We start from the raw sequence: 27,340 nt of genomic DNA, 5'->3' as shown, positions 1-27,340 counted from the left end.
ATACCTCATCCAGCCTAGGGCAGAGGAACCAACTCTGTGAATACGTTATGCAGCATCACTGGCTGTCCTATGAGCAAGGATGACAACGCCAATCACATCGCAGCAGGGCAACGTCAAACATGAGTTGAGAAATTCAAGATGATTTGGCCATTATAGACTAACATTCTGTGGTATCCTAGGCCTGGGACATTAGTTGTTTTTTCTCCTTTTTTTGCTGTGCAATCCGATCGGGTATCATTCAGGGTAGAATATAATGTCTAGAATATTGCACAGTCATGATGAAGCGTTAGAACCGGATGGCCATGCCGCGGGTAAAGACTGGGAATTTTCACTCTGACCAAATTCATGCTGTTTTTTGAAAAGGACTGAGTCGCTTCTTTAATGCTGCTTCCGATGTAACCTACTGTTGGCAGGAAGAACTGCGTGGCTGAAAAAAATACTGACACGTGGATTTATCGTCAAACTCAAGGCGATCCGTCTCTAATCACCCGTGCACTTTTTATCATACGGCAGTAACATTATGGATTGGCCTACACCGTAATCGAAAGGAAATGATACATCGGTATCATCGCGAACATCGAACAAGCGTTTCTTTTTTGTCGACTTTCTTCACTCATTCCATAGCCTACTGCGCTGAATTGTGAAGTGCAGGAGACAGTAAATCAAATCGTATAGCTCTTTCGTTGAATGGCAATTCTGCAAAAACATGGAAAGAACTCTAGTCCAGATTTGGTCTGCCTCAAAGAAAAAACCCCAGACAAAACCGGGGTCGCTGGAGGTCATCAGAAGAAGTGGAGTGAACCGAATACGTACTGGCCAAGGTGAGTTTACGAAGATTTTTCAGTAGCCAATCTCACGTTTCCGCCCACAGTCTAGAAGTGTTATTTTCAACGTAAAACTACCATAATGAAATGACAGAGCCTTTCTTATATGTTTTTAACCACACATAATAGAATAATATGAGAGATTGTTTGTTCCTTATTTTGCAAATGCCATACAAGTTTACAATGATTCGTGTTCCTCTGTAGTTTACTGAAATGTGTTGGCATTGGCAAATTTACATTTTCAGAAAATGTTTCTCTCCATTGATTTCAGCAAACATAAAAACTACCAGTCATACACATGTAGCTTTGTTTTTGATACTCTGTTGCTACTTTTGAGTCCAAATGTAACACTGCTACGAGTGACATTCCCAAATAAATACTTTACTTTCTTATTAATCGGATGCCTGTCAACTGGTGGTCTCAATATTATTTTAAAGGTAACGTTACTGAGCTGCACACACACACAGCTTTGTGGAATTTAAAAAAGTATGATAGTCAGGCATTCATAGAATTTTAATAAAGGCATGATAGCCTAATCTTTGCTTTGGCTTGCCAACTAAGAATTCAGTCAGATTAACTCAAATAATTATCATATCATGAGATTTAGGCCTAATCTATCTAGTTAACACAATTTAGCGCAGTCAAATGTAGACGTTTAAAGTTCTGTGAAAACACGTAGTTGGTTTAGTTTAAGTTCCAATTTGCCATGGTTTTACTGAGAATATCAAACCTACTCTTGCTCACACCCACACATATTGTCACTTACTCACACCAAACACATTAATGTACCCCTCACACACATCCCTGTCCTCTGCTAGTCACACTTATGTCCTCTGTCCCCGCTATGCAGACCCCTGGCGCGGGTATGGACGGTGGTGCTACTGCTGGGGACCTGTCTGCTGTACTGTGCCCGCGTGGCCATGCCCATCTGTGCCGTCAGCATGGCGGAGAAGTTCAACTGGACCAAGAGGGATCAGGGCATGGTGCTGGGTAGCTTCTTCTGGGGTTACTGCTTCACACAGGTCCTTGGAGGCTACGTCAGCGACAGGTGGGCAACAAGAGGAGAGGAGATGATTATACTTTATTACCTGTTTGCACAACCTGCAGCTGCTCTCACTACATACAATATCTACAATAAAAAGTGTTCATTGCATTACATTTATTCACTTTTAAACACAGATGGACAATGGGGTCCTATGAGACCTGCAATCTGAGAATGAAATAGCCTAATACTTTGTTTTACACATCTGTTTGGGATTTTCAAGTGAACAAAAAGAAGAGGAGATGTTGGTAATATCAATTAAAAGTCTATTTGCTTCATTACAATAATTCAGGGAGAACCCGTCCAGAGCAGAAGCAACAAAAACATAATGTAGCTGGCCTCTTGGAGACAGGCCCTTTATATTCTAATCAGACGGTCCAAATGTTCTCTAAACATCAAGCTGAGAGGCTGGTACGAAGTCAAAGCAATATACAGTGACTTTGCCATCTACTACAGAGTCACAGTGTTCATAATGTCATCAATACAATAATACTCAGTGTGTCCTTGGCTCCTTGTACCTTCAGTAGCTCTGGCGTCAATCACTATCAAACAACATGAGAACAATCCAGAACATTTAGTATCAAGTCGAGTGACCATCAACCTGTAAACGAATGTGTCACAAATAGAAAACTGAAATAATTTGTATTCCAGAAAGGGAAAACATAAATATGCTAAGCATTGTGTTAATCTTAACTGAAAATGAACTTTATTAATCTTAAAGGAGCATCATATAATATCTTTGCATTCCAAGTTCAGAAATGCCCTTTATATAATGTATATGCAGTAATAATGGAATGATAGTGTTTCACAATATATAAAAAAAAAATATATATATATATATATATATATATATATATATATATATATATATATATATATAGTGCATTTTTCAAGTATTCAGGCCCCTTTATATTTTCCACATTTTGTTACATTTCAGCCTTATTCTAAAATGAAATAGTTTTTTTCCCTCATCAATCTACACACAATAACCCATAATGACAAAGCAAAAACAGGTTTAGACATTTTTGCACATTTATAATAAACAAATATAACATTTACATAAGTATTCAGACCCTTTACTCAGTACTTTGTTGAAGCACATTTGGCAGCGATTACAGCCTCGAGTCTTCTTGGGTATGATGCTACAAGCTTGGCACACCTGTATTTGGATAGTTTCTCCCATTCTTCTCTGCAGATCCTCTCAAGCTCTGGCAGGTTGGATGGGGAGCTTCACTGCACAGCTATTTTCAGGTCCCTCCAGAGATGTTTGATCGGGTTCAAGTCCGGGCTCTCGCTGGGCCGCTCAAGGACAATCAGAGACTTTTCCAGAATCCGCTCTTGGCTGTGTGCTTGGGGTCATTGTCCTGTTGTAAGGTGAACTTTCACCCCAGTCTGAGGTACTGAGCGCTCTGCAGCAGGTTTTCATCAAGGATCTCTGTACTTTGCTCTGTTCATCTTTGCCTCGACCATGACTAGTCTCCCAGTCCCTGCCGCTGAAAAACATCCCCACAGCATGATGCTGCCACCACCATGCTTCACCGTAAAGATGGTGCCAGCTTTCATGCATACGTGATGCTTGGCATTCAGACCAAAGCGCAATCTTGGTTTCATCAGACCAGACAAATCTTGTTTCTCATGGTCTGAGAGTCCTTTAGGTGCCTTTTGGCAAACTCCAATTAGGCTGTCATGTGCCTTTTACTGAGGAATGGCTTCCGTCTGGCTGTTCTACCATAAAAGTCTGATTGGTGGAGTGCTGCAGAGATGGTTGTCCTTCTGGAATGTTCTTCCATCTCCACAGAGGACCTCTGGAGCTCTGTCCGTGACCATCTGGTTCTTGGTCACATCCCTGACCAAGGCCCTTCTCCCCTGATTGCTCAGTTTGGCCGGGCGGCCAGCTCAAGAAAAATTAGTTGTCGTTGCAAACATCATTCTTAAATGGAAGGAGGCCACTGTGTTCTTGGGGACCTTCAATGCTGCAGACATTTTTTGGTACACTTCCCCATATCTGTGCCTCAACACAATCCTGTCTCAGAGCTCTACGGACAATTCCTTCGACCTCATGGCCTGGTTTTTTCTTTAACATGCATTTTCATCTGTTGGACCTTTTTATATAGACAGGTGTGTGCCTTTCCAAATCATGTCTAATCATTTCAATTTACCACAGGTGGACTCCATTCAAGTTGTAGAAACATCTCAAGGATCAATGGAAACAGGATGTACCTCATAGCACAGGGTCTGAATACTTATGTAAATAAGGTGTTTTTGTTTTTAAAAATACATTTGCAAAAATTTCAAAACCTTTTTTGATTTCATTATGTGGTATTGTGTGTAGATTGAGAATTTTTATTTAATTAATTTTAGAATAAGGCTGTAATGTAACAAAGTGGAAAAAGAGAAAGAGTCTGAATACTTTCCAAATGCACTGTATGTATGTATGTATGTATGTATGTTATGGTATGGTATGTATATTTATATGTAGCTCCTTTAAATATTCATATTACAATTTACATCTTACAGCTGCTCCATCAGGACAATACAGCCTATAAAACAAGGCATTTTATATGAATCGTATTCACTTTAAAAAACACCCTATTACAATGCTTAGCCTTAAAAGCAAAAGAACAGAGGGATGGTGATAGAATGTCATGGTACAGAGATTATACTGCACAAGCTATAAGGCACTCAAACTCTTTTCATTTTCATTGTTCCTCTCCTAATAAGGGACTGATTTAGACCTGAGACACCAGGTGGGTGCAATTCAGGTAGAACAGAACCAGCAGGCTCCGGACCTCGTAGGGTAAGAGTTGAATACCCCTGCTGTAGAGTATGAACGGAATGTCGTTTGGCAATATTTGTGGTTGAGAAGCTAAGAGTCATGAGTGGAATTTGAAGGGCAGTATGTGACTGTTAGTATGATAGTGTCTCTGTTGTTTGAGGAGGACCCAGCACTTGTGCCGATGACTAGGTGGTGAAAAGGGTGCGGTTCTCTTGGTTACAGGAATGACGTTACTGGTTAGTTGTGTTTTCTTTGTATGCCGCTCCCATTCAAAGCGGATCAAATCATCCAGTCACTACTTTCTTAATTACCCTGCCTAACAGTTGTTTCCTGGTTAGAAATATTAGTTCCAAGACATGTAAATGGACTACAGACTGAAATATCAGTGTAAAACGTGTTTAAATCATTCTCTTCACATGGCAGGAGAAGCTCAGGGTCATGTCACATGTCAACAGAAATAGGTAATCGGAGAGTTCCAAGATCAGAAGCCTCTGCTTTCAACCCCCCAAAATCAATGAAGTGAAACAGTATTTTGACTAAACTCTACTAGAGCAGTGCATATTTGGTCTAAACACCTTTGGCAGAAACCTGAAGCTATTATCAAATCACTACTTTCAGATGTTAGAGGAAGGAACCAGGAAATGTGGAGCTATTAATTGGAATTATGAACTGGGTGGTTTGAGGCCTGAATTCTGATTGGCTGACAGCCATGGTATATCAGACCGTATACCACGGGTATGACAAAACATTTATTTTTACTGCTCTAATTATGTTGGTAACCAGTTTGTAATAGCAGTAAGGCACCTCAGGGGTTTGTGGTATATTGGTCATATACCACACCCCTTTGCCTTGTTGCTTAAAAGTAGCCTCCTTTTTCTTGTCTTTTCCTCAACTGCATTGTTCTGACAACACAGGAGAGGTGAAAGCCTCTTGTTGGAAACAACTGGATAACCTGGTTTCATATACACTGAACCAAAATATAAACACAACATGTGTAGTGTTGTTCCCATGTTTCATGAGCTGAAATAAAAGAGTCCAGAAATGTTCAATACACACAAAAAGATTTTGTGCACAAATTTGTTTATATCCCTGTTAGTGAGCATTTCTCCGTTGCCAAGATAATCCATCCATCTGACAGGTGTGGCATATCAAGAAGCTGATTAAACAGCATGATCATTACACAGGTGCACCTTGTGCTGGTGACAATAAAAGGCTACTCTAAAACGTGCAGTTTTGTCATACAGCACGATGCCACAGATGTCTCAAGTTTTGAGGGAGTGTGCAATTGGCATGCTGACAGCAGGAAGGTTCACCAGAGCTGTTGCAAGAGAAGTACATTTCTCTACCATAAGCCACCTCCAACGTCGTTTTAGAGAATTTGTCAGTACGTCCAACCGGCCTCACAACCGCAGAACACGTGTATGGTGCCGTATGGGTGAGCGGTTTGTTGATGTCAACGTTTTGAAAAAAGTGTCCTATGGTGGGGTTATGTTATGGGCAGGCATAAGCTACGGACAAGGAACACAATTGAATTTTATCTATGGCAATTTGAATGCTCAAAAATACCGTAATGAGATCCTGAGGCCCATTGTTTTTAAGGTATCTGTGACCAACAGATGCATATCTGTATTTCCAGTCATGTGAAATCCATAGATTAGGGCCTAATTTATTTATTTCAATTGACTGATTTCCTCATATGAACTGTAACTCAATAAATTCATGAAATTGTTGCATGTTGTGTTTTATATTTTTGTTTAGTGTATATCCATGTTTTTAAGAATAGTTCAAATGAAAAAAGGTGGATGAGGAAATACATGTTGCACTGTTGAGATGCATAGGCCTATACATATCTTCCCTCAAGGTTGAATTGTTATCATGGGGTTATAGTACTGTGTCTGTCCCTCAGAGTAACTGTCAACATTCTTTGTTTCATTATTCTCTTCCCCTCAGGGTTGAAGGAGGGGGTTAGTAGTGCAGTAGTAATGATAATGTTTTATAACTCCATCTCTTCCCCTCAGGGTTGAAGGAGGGGGTTAGTAGTGCAGTAGTAATGATAATGTTTTATAACTCCATCTCTTCCCCTCAGGGTTGAAGGAGGGGGTTAGTAGTGCAGTAGAAATGATAATGTTTTATAACCCCATCTCTTCCCCTCAGGGTTGAAGGAGGGGGTTAGTAGTGCAGTAGTAATGATAATGTTTTATAACTCCATCTCTTCCCCTCAGGGTTGAAGGAGGGGGTTAGTAGTGCAGTAGAAATGATAATGTTTTATAACCCCATCTCTTCCCCTCAGGGTTGAAGGAGGGGGTTAGTAGTGCAGTAGTAATGATAATGTTTTATAACTCCATCTCGTCCCCTCAGGGTTGAAGTAGTGCAGTAGTAATGATAATGGTATTATTTTATTCCATCTCTTTCCCTCAGGGTTGGAAATGTATTGTAATACTGTAGTAATAACCATGTTATGACTTTCTTTCAGGGCTAGAGGTGAGACTGTATAATTGTAACAGTAACAATAGTGTTATATTACTGGAGTGTGTCTATAGTAACAGTATTATTCCATCTGTGTACCTCAGGGTTGGAGGTGAGAAGGTGCTCCTCCTCTCTGCGGCGGCCTGGGGGGCGATGACAGCCTTCACGCCCGTCCTGGCCCACTTCTGCTCTCAGCCCATCTTCTCCATGACGCTGGCCCGCTTCCTTATGGGGCTGCTGCAAGGTCAGGGGTCACTGGGCACTGGGGGCTAATGAAAAGCTAGGCTGCATCTCAAATCACTCCTTTATGTATTCCTAAATAGCGCACTAATTATGACTAGAGACACATAGGGAAACGGATTATAACTGGAGACACATAGGGAAACTGGGATTATGACTGGAGACACAGAGAAACTGGGATTATGACTGGAGACACATAGGGAAACTGGTATTATGACTGGAGACACATAGGGAAAGCCTGACTAACTGGTGTTCAGCCTGACTAACCGGTGTCTATATGTAGCCTCGCTACTTTTATAGTTTCGCTACTGTATATAGCCTGTCATTTTACTGTTGTTTTATTTCTTTACTTACCTATTGTTCACCTAACACCTTTTTTGCACTATTGGTTAGAGCCTGTGAGTAAGCATTTCACTGCGCACGTGACAAATAAACTTTGATTTGAAACTGGCATTATGACTAGGGACACATAGGGAAACTGGGATTATGACTAGGGACACATAGGGAAACTGGGATTGTAACTGGTGAACAGAGTCATTGAATGTGTGTATGTGTACCTCTAGGTGTCCACTACCCGTCTCTGGCCAGCCTGTGTTCTCAGAAGGTCGTGGAGAGTGAGAGAGGATTCCTCATGAGCACTGTGGGCAGTGGCTCCTACCTGGGGTGAGTCTAGCTCTGCAGCATTTCCTGTTTAGACGCTGATCTAAGGTCTGTTTTGCGTTTCCCCCACTAAGGGTTTAGGATAGGTTTGGGGGAAGGTAAACTGGTCCTAGATCTGTGCCTTTGGGCAGATTCTACTGCTGTTGTTAAGGTCATGTGCTATGGATGCCAGGGTCAGACATTTATCATTGGAGTTGGGGAGGGATGACAACGTCAATTTGGGCTGCTCATAAACAGCTCATCAGGGGGCCACAGACGTCTCCAGTCAGGAGTTCTCCACAGATGTTCTTGTTTTGCAATTGTAGTAGTAAACCATAAATGCACAATGAGGTGTGCAGCTAAAGCTCTTTGAACAACCTTCAGTGTGTGTGACCATGCTGTTGTCTCCTGCAGAACACTGGTGATTGGGGGGGCTGGTTCCCTCATGCTGGACCTGTATGGTTGGGAGAGCGTGTTCTATGTGTCAGGCATGCTCTCTGTCCTCTGGGCGTACTGCATGTGGAAATACCTGCTCAAAGGGGAAGGTAAGGTGTGTGTGTGTGTGTGTGTGTGTGTGTGTGTGTGTGTGTGTGTGTGTGTGTGTGTTTTATTTATTTCACCTTTATTTAACCAGGTAGGCCAGTTGAGAACAAGTTCTCATTTACAACTGCGACCTGGCCAAGATAAAGCAAAGCAGTGCGACAAAAAACAACAACACAGAGTTACACATAAACAAACGTACAGTCAATAACACAATAGAAAAATCTATGTACAGTGTGTGCAAATGGAGGTAAGGAGGTAAGGCAATAAATAGGCCAATAGTAGTGAAGTAATTACAATTTAGCAAATTAACACTGGAGTGATAGATGTGCAGATGATGATGTGCAAGTAGAAATACTGGTGTGCAAAAAAAGTAAATAAAAACAATATGGGGATGAGGTAGTTGGATGGGGTATCTACAGATGGGCTGTGTACAGCTGCAGCAATCAGTAAACTGCTCAGATAGCTGATACTTAAAGTTAGTGAGGGAGATATAAGTCTCCAACTTCAGTGATTTTTGCAATTCGTTCCAGTCATTGGCAGCAGAGAACTGGAAGGAAAGGCGGCCGAAGAAGGTGTTGGCTTTGGGGATGACCAGTGAGCTATACCTGCTGGAGCGCGTGCTATGGGTGGGTGTTGTTATGGTGACCAGTGAGCTGAGATAAGGCGGCGCTTTACCTAGCAAAGACATACAGTCGTGGCCAAAAGTTTTTAATAATGACACATATTAATTTTCACAAAGTCTGCTGCCTCAGTTTGTATTGTTGTGAAGAAGGCTTCAGGGCGCCCAAGAAAGTCCAGCAAGCGCCAGGACCGTCTCCTAAAGTTGATTCAGCTGCGGGATCGGGGCACCACCAGTACAGAGCTTGCTCAGGAATGGCAGCAGGCAGGTGTGCGTGCATCTGCACGCACAGTGAGGCGAAGACTTTTGGAGGATGGCCTGGTGTCAAGAAGGGCAGCAAAGAAGCCGCTTCTCTCCAGGAAAAACATCAGGGACAGACTGATATTCTGCAAATGGTACAGGGATTGGACTGCTGAGGACTGGGGTAAAGTCTTTTTCTCTGCTGAATCCCCTTTCCGATTGTTTGGGGCATCCGGAAAAAAGCATGTCCGGAGAAGACAAGGTGAGCGCTACCATCAGTCCTGTGTCATGCCAACAGTAAAGCATCCTGAGACCATTCATGTGTGGGGTTGCTTCTGAGCGAAGGGAGTGGGCTCACTCACAATTCTGCCTAAGAACACAGCCATGAATAAAGAATGGTACCAACACATCCTCCAAGAGCAACTTCTCCCAACCATCCAGGAACAGTTTGGTGACGAACAATGCCTTTTCCAGCATGATGGAGCACCTTGCCATAAGGCAAAAGTGATAACTAAGTGTCTCGGGGAACAAAACATCGACAAATTCTGACAAACTCCAAGCATTGATTATGCAAGAATGGGCTGCAATCAGTCAGGATGTGGCCCAGAAGTTAATTGACAGCATGCCAGGGTGGATTGCAGAGGTCTTGAAAAAGAAGGGTCAACACTGCAAATATTGACTCTTTGCATCAACTTCATGTAATTGTCAATAAAAGCCTTTGACACTTATGAAATGCTTGTAATTATACTTCAGTATTCCATAGTAACATCTGACAAAAATATCTAAATACACTGAGGCAGCAGACATTGTGAAAATTAATATTTGTGTCATTCTCAGAACTTTTGGCCACGACTGTAGATGACCTGGAGCCAGTGGGTCTGGCGATGAATATGTAGCGAGGGCCAGCTGAGGAGAGCATACATGTTGCAGTGGTGGGTGGTATATGGGGCTTTGGTGACAAAACGGATGGCACTGTGATAGACTGCATCCAGTTTGCAGAGTCTGGAAGGAAAGTTTACAGTCTAGCCAGACACCTAGGTATTTGTAGTTTTCCACATATTCTAAGTCAGAACCGTCCAGAGTAGTGAGGCTAGTCGTGCGGGCGGGTGCGAGCAGCGATCGGTTGAAATGCATGCATTTAGTTTTACTAGCGTTTAAGAGCAGTTGGAGGCCACAGAAGGAGTGTTGTATGGGATTGAAGCTCGTTTGGAGGTTTGTTAACACAGTGTCCAAAGAAGGGCCAGATGTATACAGAATTGTGTCGTCTGTGTAGAGGTGGATCAAGGAATCACCCGCAGCAAGAGCGACATCAGAGAAAAGAGTCGTCCCGAGAATTGAACCCTGTGGTACCCCCATAGACTGCCAGAGGTCCGGACAACAGGCCCTCCGATTTGACATACTGAACTCTGTCTGAGAAGTAGTTGGTGAACCAGGCGTGGCAATCAATTGAGAAACCAAGGCTGTTGAGTCTGCTGACAAGAATGTGGTGATTGACAGAGTCGAAAGCCTTGGCCAGGTTGATGAAGACGGCTGCACAGTACTGTCTTTTATCGATGGTGGTTATGATATCGTTTAGTACCTTGAGCGTGGCTGAGGGGCGCCCGTGACCAGCTCGGAAACCGGATTGCACAGTGGAGAAGGTTCGGTGGGATTTGAAATGGTCAGTGATCTGTTTGTTAACTTGGCCTTTGAAAACTTTAGAAAGGCAGGGCAGGATGGATATAGGTTTGTAACAGTTTGGGTCTAGAGTGTCACCCCCTTTGAAGAGGGGGATGACCGCGGCAGCTTTCCAATCTTTAGGAATCTCGGACGATACAAAAGAGAGGTTGAACAGACTAGTAATAGGGGTTGCAACAATTTCTGCGGATAATTTTAGAAAGAGAGGGTCCAGATTATCTAGCCCAGCTGGTTTGTACGGGTCCAGGTTTTGCAGCTCTTTCTGAACATCTGCTACCTGTATTTGGGTGAAGCTGGGGAGGCTTGGGCAAGTTGCTGCGGGGGGTGCGGAGCTGTTTTCTGGGGTTGGGGTAGCCAGGAGGAAAGCATGGCCAGCCGTAGAGACATGCTTATTGAAATTATCGTGGATTTATTGGTGGTGACCATGTTTCCTTGCCTCAGTGCAGTGGGCAGCTAGGAGGTGGTGCTCTTATTCTCCATGGACTTTCCAGTGTCCCAGAACATTTTGGAGTTAGAGCTACAGGATGCACATTTCTGTTTGATAAAGCTAGCCTTTGCTTTCCTAACTGACTGTGTGTATTGGTTCCTGACTTCGCTGAAAAGTTGCATATCACGGGGACAATTCGATGCTAGTGCAGTACCCCACAGGATGTTTTTTGTGCTGGTTGAGGGCAGTCAGGTCTGGAGTGAACCAAGGGCTACATCTGTTTTGAGTTCTGCATTTTCTGAAAGGGGCATGCTTATTTAAGATGGTGAGGAAATTACTTTTAAAGAACAACCAGGCATCCTCTACTGACAGGATGAGGTCAATATCCTTCCAGAATACCTGGGCCAGGTCGATTAGAAAGTCCTGCTCGCATAAGTGTTTTAGGGAGTGTTTGACAGTGATGAGGGGTGGTCGTTTGACCGCGGACCCATAACGGATGCAGGCAGTGATCGCTGAGATCCTGATTGAAAACAGCGGAGGTGTATTTGGAGGGCAAGTTGGTCAGGATAATATCTATAAGGGTGCCCATGTTTACAGATTTAGGGTTGTACCTGGTGGGTTCCTTGATCATTTGTGTGAGATTGAGGGCATCTAGTTTAGATTGTAGGACGGCCGGGGTGTTAAGCATATCCCAGTTTAGGTCACCTAACAGAACGAACTCTGAAGATAGATGGGGGCAATCAATTCACATATGGTGTCCAGGGCACAGCTGGGAGCTAAGGGGGGTCTATAACAGGCGGTAATAGTGAGAGATTTGTTTCTGGAGAGATTAATTTTTAAAATTAGAAGCTTGAACTGTTTGGGCATAGACCTGGAAAGTAAGCCTGCAAAGTTCTGTCAATCTCTGTAGTAGATTGCAACTCCTCCCCCTTTGGCAGTTCTATCTTGACGGAAAATGTTGTAGTTGGGGATGGAAGCCAGGATTCAGACACAGCAAGGACATCAGGGTTGGCCGAGTGTGCTGAAGCAGTGAGTAAAACAAACTTTGGGAGGAGGCTTCTGATGTTAACATTCATGAAACCAAGGCTTTTACGGTCACAGAAGTCAATAAATGAGAGCACCTGGGGAGACACAGGGCCTGGGTTAACCTCTACATCACCCGAGGAGGAGTAAGAGGAGGGTACGGCTATAGACTATCAAAACTGGTCGTCTAGTGCGTTGGGGACAGAGAATAAAAGGAGCAGATTTCTGGGCGTGATAGAATAGATTCGGGGCATAATGTACAGATGGGTATGGTAGGGTGCGGGTACAGTGGAGGTAAACCTAGGCATTGGGTGACGATAAGAGAGGTTGCATCTCTGGAGGCACTAGTTATGCTGGGTGAGGTCACTGCATGTGTGGGAGGTGGAACAAAAGAGGTATCTGAGGCATGTTGAGTGGGGCTAGGGGCTCTGCAGTAAAATAAAACAACAGTATACAAGGCATATTGACATTAGAGAGACATAAAGCGAGGCATAAAGCAATCACAGGTGTGAATTGGGAGAGCTAGCTAAGACAACAACGGGTAAGACAAGAACAGCTAAGACAACAACAACAACAGGTAAAATGGCGATGAATGGGCAGAGAGGGTCAGTTAACTACTCACAGGGCCTGAGTTTGAGGCTGGGGACAACAAATAAACAAAAATGGAGTACCGTGATTAATTAATTAATGAACAGTCCAGCAGGCATCAGCTATGTAGCCAGGTGATCATAGGGTCCAGTGAACAGCAATAGATGAAACATGGAAGCCGTTAGGTAGTTGTTACTACGCTAGCAAGGCGTTCCTAAAGTCAGCAGGTCGGTGCTAGCAGAAGCATCTTCACCGACGTCCGACAAAGGCCGGTTGAGGGCACATCGGACAGGATTACGTCGGCAGACCAGTCGTGATGGATCGGCGGGGCTCTGTGTCGACAAATGGTCCAGGCCAATTGGCAAAAGATGTATTGTAGCTGGAGTAATTTTGTTTGCTAGCTGGGAGATGCTCCTGGCTCGAGGCTAACTGGTGCTAGCTTCGGGACAAGGGCATTAGCCGGCTAGCTGCAATGATCCGATGCAAAGGTCCAGAGCTTACGGCAGGAATCCGGTGATGTAGTGGCTTCTAGTCGTGTAAGTGAAGAGTCCGGGAGGCATCAGCTGTGTAGCCGAGTGATCATAGGGTCCACTGAGCAGGCCGGGAGATGGGTCTGTCTCAAGGCTAGCTTCGGGGTTGGGACACTCTGGAGTAATGGTCCAAAGCTTACGGCAGGAATCTGGTGAAGTAGTGGAGAAAAGCAGTCTGATAAGCTCAGGGTTGATATCGCGCTGTGCAGACTGGCGGGTATTATCCAGGCTAAAAGCGGCTGGTGTCTGAGCTAAAGGTAAAGGCCGCTAGCAGTGGCTAACAATGACTAAATAGCTAGTAGCTAATTAGCTGGTTAGCATCTGATGGCTAGCTTCTGATGGAGGTTCTAGCTATGAGGTCTAAAGATAGCAGATCCGTATCACAATTCGGTGAGGCGGGTTGCCGGAAGGCATGTTTAATTTAAAAATGGAAAAAGAGATTGGAATGTATACAAAAAAGACAGACAATTTTACAAGGGACAATGATAAAACACATCTGCCCTGCTACGCCGTCTTGGATTAACCAAGATTGTGTGTGTGTGTGTGTGTGTGTGTGTGTGTGTGTGTGTGTGTGTGTGTGTGTGTGTGTTCTGGGTGTGTGTTTATGTATCTGTGTGATGATGAGAATATGCATATCTAACTGAAAATTAACAAATGTTCAATTTCACTATTTTCCGCGAGTGTTGATATTTGATGTCACTCAAATCAAATTGTATTTGTCACATGCTTTGTAAACAACATATGTAGAACAACACTGAAATGCATATGGGCCCTTCCCAACAATTTCAGAGAAAAATATAGAAAAACAATCATAACACATGGATAAATACACAATGAATAAAGATGCTAAATACAGGGTTAGCCATCTGACCTTATCACTGTTATGAACTACCTCTAAGTACCACATTGAGCTCAGAATTTCCTCTTTCTCGCTCTCTCTTTGTGTGTCTCTTTCTCTCTCGCTCTCTCTCTCTTTCTCTCTCGCTTTCTCTGTCTGTTTTTGTCTGTTTGTTTGTTCCAGGTCCTATCATCACATTGGAGTCACTGGGTAGTGGAGGGCCCCAGTCCAAACTGTCCAGGAGACACTGGCTGCGCCTCTTCAAACAACCTGCTGTCTGGTGAGATAAGGCCCACACTCAATGGGCCATCTGTGTGTGTCCCAGGCCCTGTGGTTCTGGGTGAGGGTGTGTGTGTGTGACCCAGGCCCTGTGGTTCTGGGTGAGGGTGTGTAATGTGTGTGTGTGTGTGTGAATGGACAGTCTAAACAGCTCACTGCCTGCAGTCTTGAATGAGGTGGAGATATAATAACATCCTAGCCTGTACCTAACTGACTGAAATAGAGGTCTAGTCCATTGATTCAGTTCTGTAGTCTCTCTCCTCTCTGATCAGCTCAGTTCCCTGCAGATGTTCCCATCTCAAAGGCTTCATTCATATCCTCTGTGCCTCTCTATTGGCTGTTATTTATAGAACCACATAGCAGGCCATGCAACTGATCCGCCCTGTGTACAATGACAGGAATTGTCAGGCTCATTGGTTTCATTTCCTGTAATGGCTCATAGTTAAACTAACAACTAAAGAGAAGAGCAAATGTCGCTGACTATGTGGGTGAGGGTTGGTGTGAGTGTGGATTAATATCACGGACCGACACTGTTAAGTTCATGAATGAGTAAAGGTCAGTGGAGAGAGCCATTTAATAGATTTTTTATTTTTTTTTATTTAACCTTTATTTAGCTAGGCAAGTCAGTTAAGAACAAATTCTTATTTACAATGACGGCCAAACCCTCCTCTAACCCGGACGACGCCCGGCCAATTGTGCTCCGCCCTATGGGACTTCCGATCACGGCCCGTTGTGATACAGCCCGGGATCGAACCCGGGTCTGTAGTGATGCCTCTAGCACTACGATGCTGTGCCTTATACCGTTGCGGCACTCAGGATGCCATTTTAACAGTCTGATAAAATATATAATATCAACAGTCTGATAAAATATATAATATCAACAGTCTGATAAAATATATAATATCAACAGTCTGATAAAATATATAATATCAACAGCCTGATAAAATATATAATATCAACAGCCTGATAAAATATATAATGAGTCATTATAGCCTGTAATGACTCATGTATACACTGAGTGTACAAAACATTAGGAACACCTTCCTAATGAGTTGCAGCCCCTTTTTGCCCTCAGAACAGCCTCAATTTGTTAGGGCATGGACTCTACAAGGTGTCAAGCGTTCCACAGAGATGCTGGCCCATGTTGACTCCAATGCTTCCCGCAGTTGTATCAAGTTGGCTGGATGTCCTTTGGGTGGTGGACCATTCTTGATACAAACAGGAAACTGTTCAGTGTGAAAAACCCAGCAGCGTTGCAGTTCTTGACACAAACCGGATGCACCTACTACCATACCCTGTTCAAAGGCACTTCAAAATGTTGTCTTGCCCATTCCCTCTCTAAATGGCACACATACACAATCCATGTCTCAATTGTCTCAAGGCTTAAAAATCCTTCTTTAACCTGTCACCTCCCCTTCATCTACACTGATTGAAGTGGATTTAACAAGAGACCTCATTAAGGGATCATATCTTTCACCTGGATTTACCTAGTCAGTTTATGTCATGGAAAGTTTGTACACTCAATGTAGCACCTTGTATATTGAGGCTTTAAAATGCTGTAGCCTATGAGTCATAGAAGTGGTACACTAACTTATTTATATATTTTTGTTCTCTCTCTCTCTCGTGATTATCCTCCCTTCAGTGCTGTGATTATTACGCACCTTTGCACGGCGAGCACCTTCTTCACATTGTTATCATGGCTACCAACGTACTTCAAGGACACCTTCCCTGACGCCAAGGTAACTTAACAACCCCCTATCCTACCCCTCTCACTCCTCTCCCCAATCCAACCCCTCAGAAGACAAAACAAAACTTGAAATTCCATATTTCAGTTCAAGGCTGGAATGACAGAGAACAAACATGCTTAAGTGTACATAGAAAATGACTCGAAGCTCGTCCGACCCTGCATCTGACAGACCTGTGTAATACCAATAGAGGGTGCTGTAGACATGAAGATGTGAAACCCTGCTAGCTAAGAAACTAAGATATTCCCTCATGTCATCAACACCATCAAGTAATTACAAGAAAACCATTTCAAAATAAATTGTAGAAAAAAAAATATGTAAATCAAGTTGGGGCTTTTTGTCTCTAAATATTATTGATATTCCTATAATCACTTAAACCAATTGTCTTAATGTCATTCTCTGAGCTGTTATCAATGTTCTTGGTGTTAAATGTGATGGTGTTCTCCCCTCAGGGTTGGGTGTTTAACGTTATCCCGTGGTTTGTGGCCATCCCCTCTTCACTCTTCAGTGGCTGTCTCTCTGACCACCTCATCAGCAAAGGTACAGATCGGAATGCTGGTCTGACATCAGGAAATGAAATAAAAGCTTAATTGTTTTGGTACCCTTATATGATGGTCAAGGGTTTTATCTAGATCTTTGTCCGATGTCATTGATTCTGTCTCTCTCTAGGTTATGACACTGCTGCTGTGAGGAAGCTTATGCAGGTACTGTAGTAGTTTGTTCCAGATTCAGTGCACAAATTACCATTGCAAGTTAACTTCGGATTTGCCTGAAGGACCCGTTTAATGAAATTGGTGTGTGTGTGTATGTCCTGGTCAGTTCTTCTCCATGGGTGTGTCCAGTGTGTTTACCCTCCTACTGTGTGGCACCACCACCTTCCCCATGGCTGTGGCCTTTGTCTCTGTCACAATGGGTCTCACCACCTTCAGCCACAGGTACTGATGCCCGTCCCCAAATACACCCCTAGCCTCTAGACCGCTACCCCCTAGGCCTAGGGCCTGACTACAGTGAATTCGGAAAGTGTTAAGACCCCTTGACTTTTTCCACAGCCTTATTCTACAAAATATATTCATCAATCTACACACAATAACCCATAATGACAAAGCAAAAACAGATTTAGAGACATTTTAAGTTTATTAAAAATAAAAAATGGAAATGTCACATTTACATATGTATTCAGACCCTTTACTCAGTACTTTGTTGAAGCACCTTTGGCAGCGATTACAGCCTCGAGTCTTCTTGGGTATGACGCTACAAGCTTGGCACACCTGTATTTGGGGAGTTTCTCCCATTCTTCTCTGCAGATCCTCTCAAGCTCTGTCAGGTTGGATGGGGAGCGTCGCTGCACAGCTATTTACAGGTCTCTTCAGAGATGTTTGATCGGGTTCAAATCCAGGCTCTGGCTTGTCCACTCAAGGACTTTCAAAGACTTGCCCCGAAGCCACTCCTGTGTTGTCTTCGCTGTGTGCTTAGGGTCGTTGTCCTGTTGGAAGGTGAACCTTCGCCCCAGGTCCTGAGCGCTCTGGAGCAGGTTTTCATCAAGTATCTCTCTGTACTTTGCTCCGTTCATCTTTCCCTCGAACCTGACTAGTCTCCCGTTCCCTGCCGCTGAAAAACAGGGATGGTGCCAGGTTTCCTCCAGACGTGACTCTTGGCATTCAGGTCAAAGAGTTCAAGCTTGGTTTCTCATGGTCTGAGAGTCTTTAGGTGCCTTTTGGCTAACTTCAAGCGGGCTATCATGTGCCTTTTACTAAGGAGTGGCTTCCGTCTGGCCACTCTACCATAAAGCCCTGATTGGTGGAGTGCTGCAGAGATGGTTGTCCTTCTGGAAGGTTCTCCCATCACCAACTCTGGAGGTCTGTCAGAGTGACCATCAGGTTCTTGGTCACCTCCCTGACAAAGACCCTTCTCCCCTGATTGCTCAGTTTAGCCGGGTGCCCAGCTCTAGGAAGAGTCTTGGTGGTTCCGAACATCTTACATTTAAGAATGATGGAGGCCACTGTGTTTTTGGGGATCTTCAATGTCGCAGAATGTGTTGCTACACTTCCCCAGATCTGTGCCTCGACACAATCCTGTCTCAGAGCTCTACGGACAATTCATTCGACCTCATGGCTTGGTTTTTGCTCTGACATGCACTGTCAACTTTGGGACCTTATATAGACAGGTGTGTGTGTTTCCAAATCATGTCCAAGCAATTGAATTTACTACAGATGGACTCCATTCAAGTTGTAGAAATATATCTAGGATGATGAATGGAAACAGGATGCACCTGAGCTCATTTTCGAGTCTCATAGTAAAGGGTCTGAATACTAATGTAAATAAGGTATTTCAGGGTTGTTTTTTTTTTTAATACATTTACATTTTAGTCATTTAGCAGACGCTCTTATCCAGAGCGACTTACAGTAGTGAATGCATATATTTAATTTTCATTTCATGCATTTTTTTTTTGTACTGGCCCCCCGTGGGAATCGAACCCACAACCCTGGCGTTGCACACACCTTGCTGGCGTTGCACACACCATGCTGGCGTTGCAAACACCATGCTCTACCAACTGAGCCACAGTTGTTAGAGCTGTTCTAAAAACCTATTTTTTTGTCATTGGGGTATTGTGTGTAGATTTTGGGGGGGGGGGAATAATTTAATCCATTTTAGAATAAGTCTAACGTAACAAAATTTGGAAAAGTCAGACTACTTTCTGAATGCACTGTATATATTAACCCTTAAAGATGCAATATGCAGACATCACTCTGCAATTTTCTGGTTAAAATTCTAATAGTTTGCATAATTTCAGTTTATGTGACAAAAAAAGCAGTCATGTAGAGAATTATTGTACCATCTCAACTGCTGTGAAATATATTTTCCATAACCAAAAATATGGTATTTTCAGCTGTTTGAAGCTGGTGTACAAAAGTAAAAGACAAAAAAAATTTACTTCAGAATGGGCCGCATAGAAATACCGCACATAGAACATATCTACCGCTTCTTATACTTGCTTTCAATGCGAATGACAGATCTATAACTCACATTTCTATGTGAATTTGGTCAGGTTGCCCAAAAAGTGACACAATGCCGTTTTAAGGATGTGACTGATAAATCTAGGATGTAGATAATAACACGGGATAGATCATATGAACATAAACATCCCTGTGGTTTAACAGCCACTATGTAGTTCCACTTATCTTTTTATGACTCTGGTCTGTCACATTTATAAGTTATGACTCAATATGAAGCGATACCTGAAGTAATTCATGTAACATACAGATTGGTAGTCTGTATAGCACCTTTTATATAGCCCCTTATCTACTGTTGTGTCTGGATTCCAGCGGTGTGTCTGTGAACGTTCAGGACCTGGCTCCGTCCTGTGCTGGGGCTCTGTTTGGTATGATACACCAGTAACTACTTCATCAACCTCTCAACAGATTTCACATTTCTGTATTCCTTCTAATGAATATTACAGTCCTGTCAGATATTACAAATTTGTCATCTATTTTTCATTGCAGGTGTTATGAATACCTGCGGAGCTTTTTCGGGTAAGCATCTGTACCGAGGGACTATAAACTAAAGCTGAAGCCTCTGTGATGAATCTTTCACCAGCAGTTACAGAACTAGTTGGTTTACCCTTTCATTAACTTCTGATACAAATAATTAATCTGGTTGTTCTGAAGGCAAAACCTTGGGTTGTGTCTCTAACCAGTCGCATTGCCTCTGCATATTTCATACTGGAATGAAAAGAGTTTGTCAGAACTCATTGAGGGAATAGAGCATGACAGTTACAGCTTCAGTTAGGTTTTTGACATTTCAATCGATTTACTTCTACCTCACACAGCTGGGAATGGGAGGCTGAACTCTTTGTGCCTGACTGCGGTTTAATGTGCTAAGTTGGTATGCCTTTGTCAGAAATTGCTCAGTGTGTCTGTGTGTATTGTGTTTGTTGTATTTTCCCTGCGTATCTGATTGTGTGTGTGTGTGTGTGTGTGTGTGTGTGTGGGTGGGTTTCTCCAGGTGTGCTGATGGTTTATTTCTCAGGGTATCTGATCGAGGCTACAGGGTCGTGGGCATCTGTCTTTGCCCTCATCACTGTGGTGAACCTGGTGGGCCTGGTCACCTTCCTGGCCTTCGCTGAGGCTCGCCGGGTCGACATCGACTCTTCCAAGGGCCGCTACCACAACATCCACATCTAAGTTCAAACGTTGGGATATGGGAAAACCACAGCTTGCTACCACAACAACCACCTATGAAACTGAGGGGCCAAAACGGGACCAGGGTCCGCACTATCCACATCTGTGTCCCTAAGATAGGACCAGAAACCATATCTGTCTACCACAGAATGCACACCGGAGTCTTAACTACGGGATGAGAGGAGAGAGAACCGTGGCCTATTCAACGTATCAAAACATCCACATCAGAATTTGAGGAAGCGATAACAGAAGGGAATGAGTCAGCCCCAGAGCCGTTTGAAAGGCAGCATGTCAGGTCACCGTGCTACAACATTTTATTCGTGTTGTTTAAATAACCTTTCTAGTCAAGTGTTTGAATGTTTGATCTTCAGCTGTCGTTGGGCTAGGATTGTGGAGTAGTAGTCATGGAAACTGGTTCCACACCCAAGTCTGTGTCTATGTTGGAGGAACACAAGGAGAATGACAGATGTTTGAGTTGGTTTAGTCAGTTTGACAGTTTTAGACGGAGCAGGATGTGTGTTTGTGGTTGAGGAGAGAGGCTTTGCTCCGGTGAGACTATGGGGAATGTAGACTGAACAAGAAAGGGTTGTTTGGGGGGGGGGGGGGGGGAGTATTAGTAGGTGAGACTCAGTCCCTCCCCCAGCCTCAGACATGACTGTGTGAGTGACAGCTAATTAGAAGGGGACTAATCACCCATAAACCCACTCTGATGTACTGTACAATTGACCTGCCATTGTCTTCATATCCATGGTTACATGCTCGTCATCTTGTCAGCGTGCCTCACTGCATTATGTTTAATCTCAAGCTTTACAGAGAGACTGTAGCCTCAACATACACTTAGCTAGAAGGATTTGTTTTTATTAAATTAAGAAGACCTAAGGTTATTATTCTTATTTTTATGAACATAATTGCATGACATGTTCAAATACGAATACCTCAATCATATAGATTTTTTTTTAAATTTCTTTAATTTATATTATGACTTACAGTATATATCAATTATGTTGTCAATGAAGAATGTATGTAGAAAGAGACTCAGTTGAGATTTTGTAATATTTGCGGTGAGTTTGGGCACTTAAAGGAGACTTGGTTGTTGCAGTTCCCCACAGCTGATGAGGCAATCAACTGTCATGCAGTAGACGGTTCCCTGTTTGTTATGGTTACTTCATAGTCTGGGCAGGATGTGACATCATTGGTGAGGAAATCCAACTGTAACAAGAAGTGAATGTATTACCGTGTATAGCTTTCTCAGCCACGGGGATACTGACACAGTAGGCTTCTAGTAGCTACTCATTCTGAATCAAAATACATGTACAGTTGAAGTCGGAATTTTACATACACCTTAGCCAAATACATTTAAACTCAGTTTTTCACATTTCCTGACATTTAATCCTAGTAAAAATTCCCCGTCTTAGGTCATTTAGGATCACCACTTTATTTTAAGAATGTGAAATGTCAGAATAATAGTGTAGAGTGATTTATTTCAGCTATTATTTCTTTCATCGCATTCCCAGTGGGTCAGAAGTTTACATACACTGAATTAGTATTTGGTAGCATTGCCTTTAAATTGTTTAATTTGGGTCAAACATTTTGGGTAGTCTTCCACAAGCTTCCCACAACAGGTTGGCTGAATTTTGTCCCATTCCTCCTGACAGAGCTGGTGTAACGGAGTCAGGTTTGTAGGCCTCCTTGCTCACACACGCTTTTTCAGTTCTGCCCACCAATGTTCTATATGATTGAGGTCAGGGCTTTGTGATGGCCACTCCAATACCTTGACTTCATTGTCCTTAAGCCATTTTGCCACAACTTTGAATGTATGCTTGGGGCCATTGTCCATTTGGAAGACCTATTTGCGACCAAGCTTTAACTTCCTGACTGATGTCTTGATGTTGCTTCAATATATCCACATAATTTTCCTTTCCTCATGATGCCATCTATTTTGTGAAGTACACCAGTCCCTCCTGCAGCAATGCACCCCCACAACATGATGCTGCAATCCCCGTGCTCCACGGTTGGGGTAGTGTTCTTCAGCTTGCAAGCCCCCCCCCCTTTTCCTCCTATCATAACGATGGTCATTATGGCCAAACAGTTCTATTTTTGTTTCATCAGACCAGAGGACATTTCTCCAAAAAGTACGATCTTTGTCCCCATGTGCAGTTGCAAACCGTAGTCTGGCTTTTTTATGGTGGTTTTGGAGCAGTGGCTTCTTCCTTGCTGAGTGGTCTTTCAGGTTATGTCGATATAGGAGTCGTTTTACTGTGGATATAGATCATTTTGTACCTGTTTCCCCCAGCATCTTCACAAGGTCCTTTGCTGTTGTTCTGGGATTGATTTGCACTTTTCGCACCAAAGTACGTTCATCTCTAGGAGACGGTATGACGGCTGCGTGGTCCCATGGTGTTTATACTTGTGTACTATTGTTTGTACAGATGAATGTGGTACCTTCAGGCATTTGGAAATTGCTTCCAAGGATGAACCAGACTTGTGGAGGTCTACAATTTATTTTCTGAGGTCTTGGCTGATTTCTTTTGATTTTCCCATGATGTCAAGCAAAGAGGCACTGAGTTTGAAGGTAGGCCTTGAAATACACCCACAGGTACACCTCCAATAGGCTAATTGACATCATTTGAGTCAATCAGAAGCTTCTAAAGTCTTGACATTTTCTGGAATTTTCCAAGCTGTTTAAAGGCACAGTCAACTTAGTGTATGTAAACTTTTGACCCACTGGAATTGTGATATAAGTGAAATAATCTGTCTGTAAACAATTGTTGGAAAATGTACTTGTGTAATGCACAAAGTAGATGTCCTAACCGACTTGCCAAAACTATAGTTTGTTAACAAGAAATGTGTGAAGTGGTTGAAAAACGAGTTTTAATGATTCCAACCTAAGTGTATGTAAACTTCTGACTTCAACTGTATTTATGATTCAAGATGGAGGAATTTGTGGTTAGTACATGGGGACCATCTTTATGCACCTTCGGATTTGTTTCAAAGTCACTTATCAATTGTTGTAATGTAAGTGAAGGCAATTATTTCACTGATATTGTTTCATGTCACAAAATGTTTTACCAATTGCTGTTCATTCGCTGAATGAATAAGAAAAAGTCTTAAGTTCATCTACTCTTTTCTTACCCTATCCAGTATAATGATTTGAATCATCTGTCTTCTTCTTCTTATTCTAGTTGATTATGAGTGGGCACATAGGCTCTTAAATTAAACCCATAGACAGTTGTCTGAAGGCAGAATGTCTTTAAAAAGTAATGTGTACAACGCCTGGGTGATGTTGGCATTGACCTCAGTGGGATTTGTAGTCTGGGGTATACTTGGAGATCCGATCAGTAAAGTCCACTGATGCCAGAATAAAGGATCCTGGGCAGCTGAATTCTGGGAAACTACGGCCTTGATTACAGTCCGGTCACGATAAGGTCAAACAGGATGGCGTCAAATCAGAGTTCTGTTTTAGAACTTTTGATAGAAATGTTCTTGTTACTGAAAGCATAATCAGTGTTTACCTGTAGATGCATATATGAAGTAAACTCATATGTATAACGTTATACCTTAGGGCTTAGCATACAAAAGGTAACGCCCATATTAGTGACAGGTTACTGTACAAAAGCTCTGCCATTCTTTCTCTGTCTGACCAATTTGTGGTCTGTTGGTTGACTTTTTTGTCAACTAAATACACAACATTTTAGAGTACAGAAGCTGGCTGAGACAACCTTATTCTAAAGCTCTTTTCATTTAACTTGCCTTAGCTGATGATTGTTTTTTTAATGCCTTCATTGCTTGTCTGATTTTTGTAAAATCAGAGTTGATGTCCATCCAGTAGGAATTCAGTAAAATCAGTGAGTGAATTGAAATTCTAATACAAAAACAGAAAAATGGCATCTCAATCAGGATTTTTTATTTTCTTGAAATGGATTTTAGATAGTGAAATGATCCCAACCCACTCTCATATGCCGTACTTTGTTTTGCTTCTAATGTGTCATTTTCTAAAACCCAGTAACACAACGCAGCTGTGTAGTTCTGCCCAGAGACTTAGAATTAGAACCATAGATTTCTGACTTCATGCTTCCGCCTACCAACATGTCACCAAGCTCTATGGCTTCCTGCAAAAGCGAGCTAACGATTATTTTTGATAAGATAATGTAAGATATGTATTTTAATTATATATATTTAAAAAAAAAAGATTGCAACATGTTTATGCAAACGAAATGCAGTATTCTATTGCTTCAAAAATCTGTTGTATTTGTAAGCTTATTTTATTGAACTTGAAATAAATAACTATTTTGTCAACTGTAGTGAGTTGTTTGACCATTCTTTCCTTTAGTTGAGTGATGTGGTTTGTTTGACATGTACTTTCACCTGCTACCACACAGGGGCAGCACTGTGCTTAGAATCAGACACAAAGTAGCTCATTGGAAAAAGGCAGCACAGTTATTGTTTTGCTTTACTTCAGAAAGAAGAAATACCAGTGTGTGTGTTAATGTATTTCTTTAAGATTGCACAGACTCGTTCCTCCCCAATCAGATTTTTCTTTCCTTTTTGTTGTATCATGGCCACTCCAAAGATGTTTCAGAAGGATTCTACTTTCTTTTCTGTTTTTTGTACTTTCTTACTTACCATACTTGTTGTAGAAACTGTACATACACACAACGTTGTGATAACTGATGAGCAATAATTAAACAACAGGAAAGCAACATGCACCTTATAGTGGGCACCATGTGCTCTCAAACAACCATCACCAGATCTCTCTGTGCCTCAGCTGTGGAGTGGCTACTGGTGCAGGCAAGTCTCTCCCATTCACACTCCCCTTCCCTCTCTTCAGGCCCAGCCTCAGCCAGGCTGGCGGTATGTATGGGGTGGCACCATATGGCAGGACGCTGTGTGCCATGTTGGTTAGCTGGCACAGCCCCACGTGTGAACGGCCAGACGCCAGTCAACCCAACCCAACAACACCACTCTCAAGGGACCAAAGGCTCAGGTTACTATGGAGACCGGTGGCTTGTGGCCGTCACAGGGGCAATGGATGGTGGGGTGGTGTGGGGGGAGGAGTCAGAGACCAAGGATTGGATGGTTGTGGTTGAAGCCATTGAGTTCTGTAGTTAGAAATCGATAGGCAACATAGAATTCATCATTTTATGATGGCTGGAGCAGGGAGTTGCAGGTTTTTAGGCAATGTAGTTGTTATAAATGTATAAAAATCTTACACTGTTGATGATTTGATATTCTTTTACACCTGCAACACAATCTGAAGACTGTAGACTACAGGTGCCATATGGAAGGCAAACAGGAAATGCACTTTACACCATGCCTCAAATAGTCTAAAGAAAGTTACCTTTTCTTGTCTCCTTTCCTCTGAGACCTCTGATCTAACTGGACTTGACAGTCTGTAGTTATGAAGGGTGGGGACAGGGGAGGGCGAAACACAGTCGTCAATTTAAGATGGGTAGACTCAAATTGTCTCGAAATGGCAGAGGTCAAGCAGCTTACTCAGATATAATCATGACAAGTGGCCCACAAGAGGATCCTCCCCCACATCTTCTGGCCTTCAGTGGGCCCTGTTAAAGTACTTACTAGCCTATAGGAGGGTCTCGCTAGAGTAACCTATTATAGGAGGGCCTCGCTAGAGTAACCTATTATAGGAGGGTCTCACTAGAGTAACCTATTATAGGAGGGTCTCACTAGTGTAACCTATTATAGGAGGGTCTCACTAGAGTAACCTATTATAGGAGGGTCTCGCTAGAGTAACCTATTATAGGAGGGTCTCGCTAGAGTAACCTATTATAGGAGGGTCTCACTAGAGTAACCTATTATAGGAGGGTCTCGCTAGAGTAACCTATTATAGGAGGGCCTCGCTAGAGTAACCTATTATAGGAGGGTCTCGCTAGAGTAACCTATTATAGGAGGGCCTCGCTAGAGTAACCTATTATAGGAGGGTCTCGCTAGAGTAACCTATTATAGGAGGGTCTCGCTAGAGTAACCTATTATAGGAGGGTCTCGCTAGAGTAACCTATTATAGGAGGGTCTCGCTAGAGTAACCTATTATAGGAGGGTCTCGCTAGAGTAACCTATTATAGGAGGGTCTCGCTAGAGTAACCTATTATAGGAGGGTCTCGCTAGAGTAACCTATTATAGGAGGGTCTCGCTAGAGTAACCTATTATAGGAGGGTCTCGCTAGAGTAACCTATTATAGGAGGGTCTCGCTAGAGTAACCTATTATAGGAGGGCCTCGCTAGAGTAACCTATTATAGGAGGGTCTCGCTAGAGTAACCTATTATAGGAGGGTCTCACTAGAGTAACCTATTATAGGAGGGTCTCGCTAGAGTAACCTATTATAGGAGGGTCTCGCTAGAGTAACCTATTATAGGAGGGCCTCGCTAGAGTAACCTATTATAGGAGGGCCTCGCTAGAGTAACCTATTATAGGAGGGTCTCGCTAGAGTAACCTATTATAGGAGGGTCTCGCTAGAGTAACCTACTATAGGAGGGTCTCGCTAGAGTAACCTATTATAGGAGGGTCTCGCTAGAGTAACCTATTATAGGAGGGCCTCGCTAAAGTAACCTATTATAGGAGGGTCTCACTAGAGTAACCTATTATAGGAGGGTCTCGCTAAAGTAACCTATTATAGGAGGGCCTCGCTAGAGTAACCTATTATAGGAGGGT

At 42.9% G+C, this 27,340-nt stretch overlaps 1 protein-coding gene across 1 annotated transcript; it reads left to right on the top strand.

Annotated features, from left to right (window-relative positions):
• Positions 1–71: 71 nt before the first annotated feature.
• Positions 72–24,975, top strand: LOC106566596 (voltage-gated purine nucleotide uniporter SLC17A9). Its single transcript, XM_014134754.3, has 13 exons — positions 72–821; positions 1,675–1,872; positions 7,213–7,352; positions 7,912–8,011; positions 8,402–8,532; positions 14,656–14,752; positions 16,394–16,490; positions 16,949–17,036; positions 17,166–17,200; positions 17,316–17,431; positions 19,820–19,875; positions 19,997–20,026; positions 20,499–24,975. The coding sequence occupies exons 1-13, from the start codon at positions 688–690 to the stop codon at positions 20,675–20,677; spliced, it is 1,401 nt and encodes a 466-aa protein (XP_013990229.1). The 5' UTR covers positions 72–687; the 3' UTR covers positions 20,678–24,975.
• The last annotated feature ends 2,365 nt before the right edge of the window (positions 24,976–27,340 follow it).

Source organism: Salmo salar, chromosome 13, assembly GCF_965601325.2.
Source record: "Salmo salar chromosome 13, fSalSal1, whole genome shotgun sequence".
Taxonomy (NCBI): Eukaryota; Metazoa; Chordata; class Actinopteri; order Salmoniformes; family Salmonidae; genus Salmo; species Salmo salar.
Note: the sequence above shows the minus strand (reverse complement) of the source record. Positions and strands in the feature narration are given on the sequence as shown.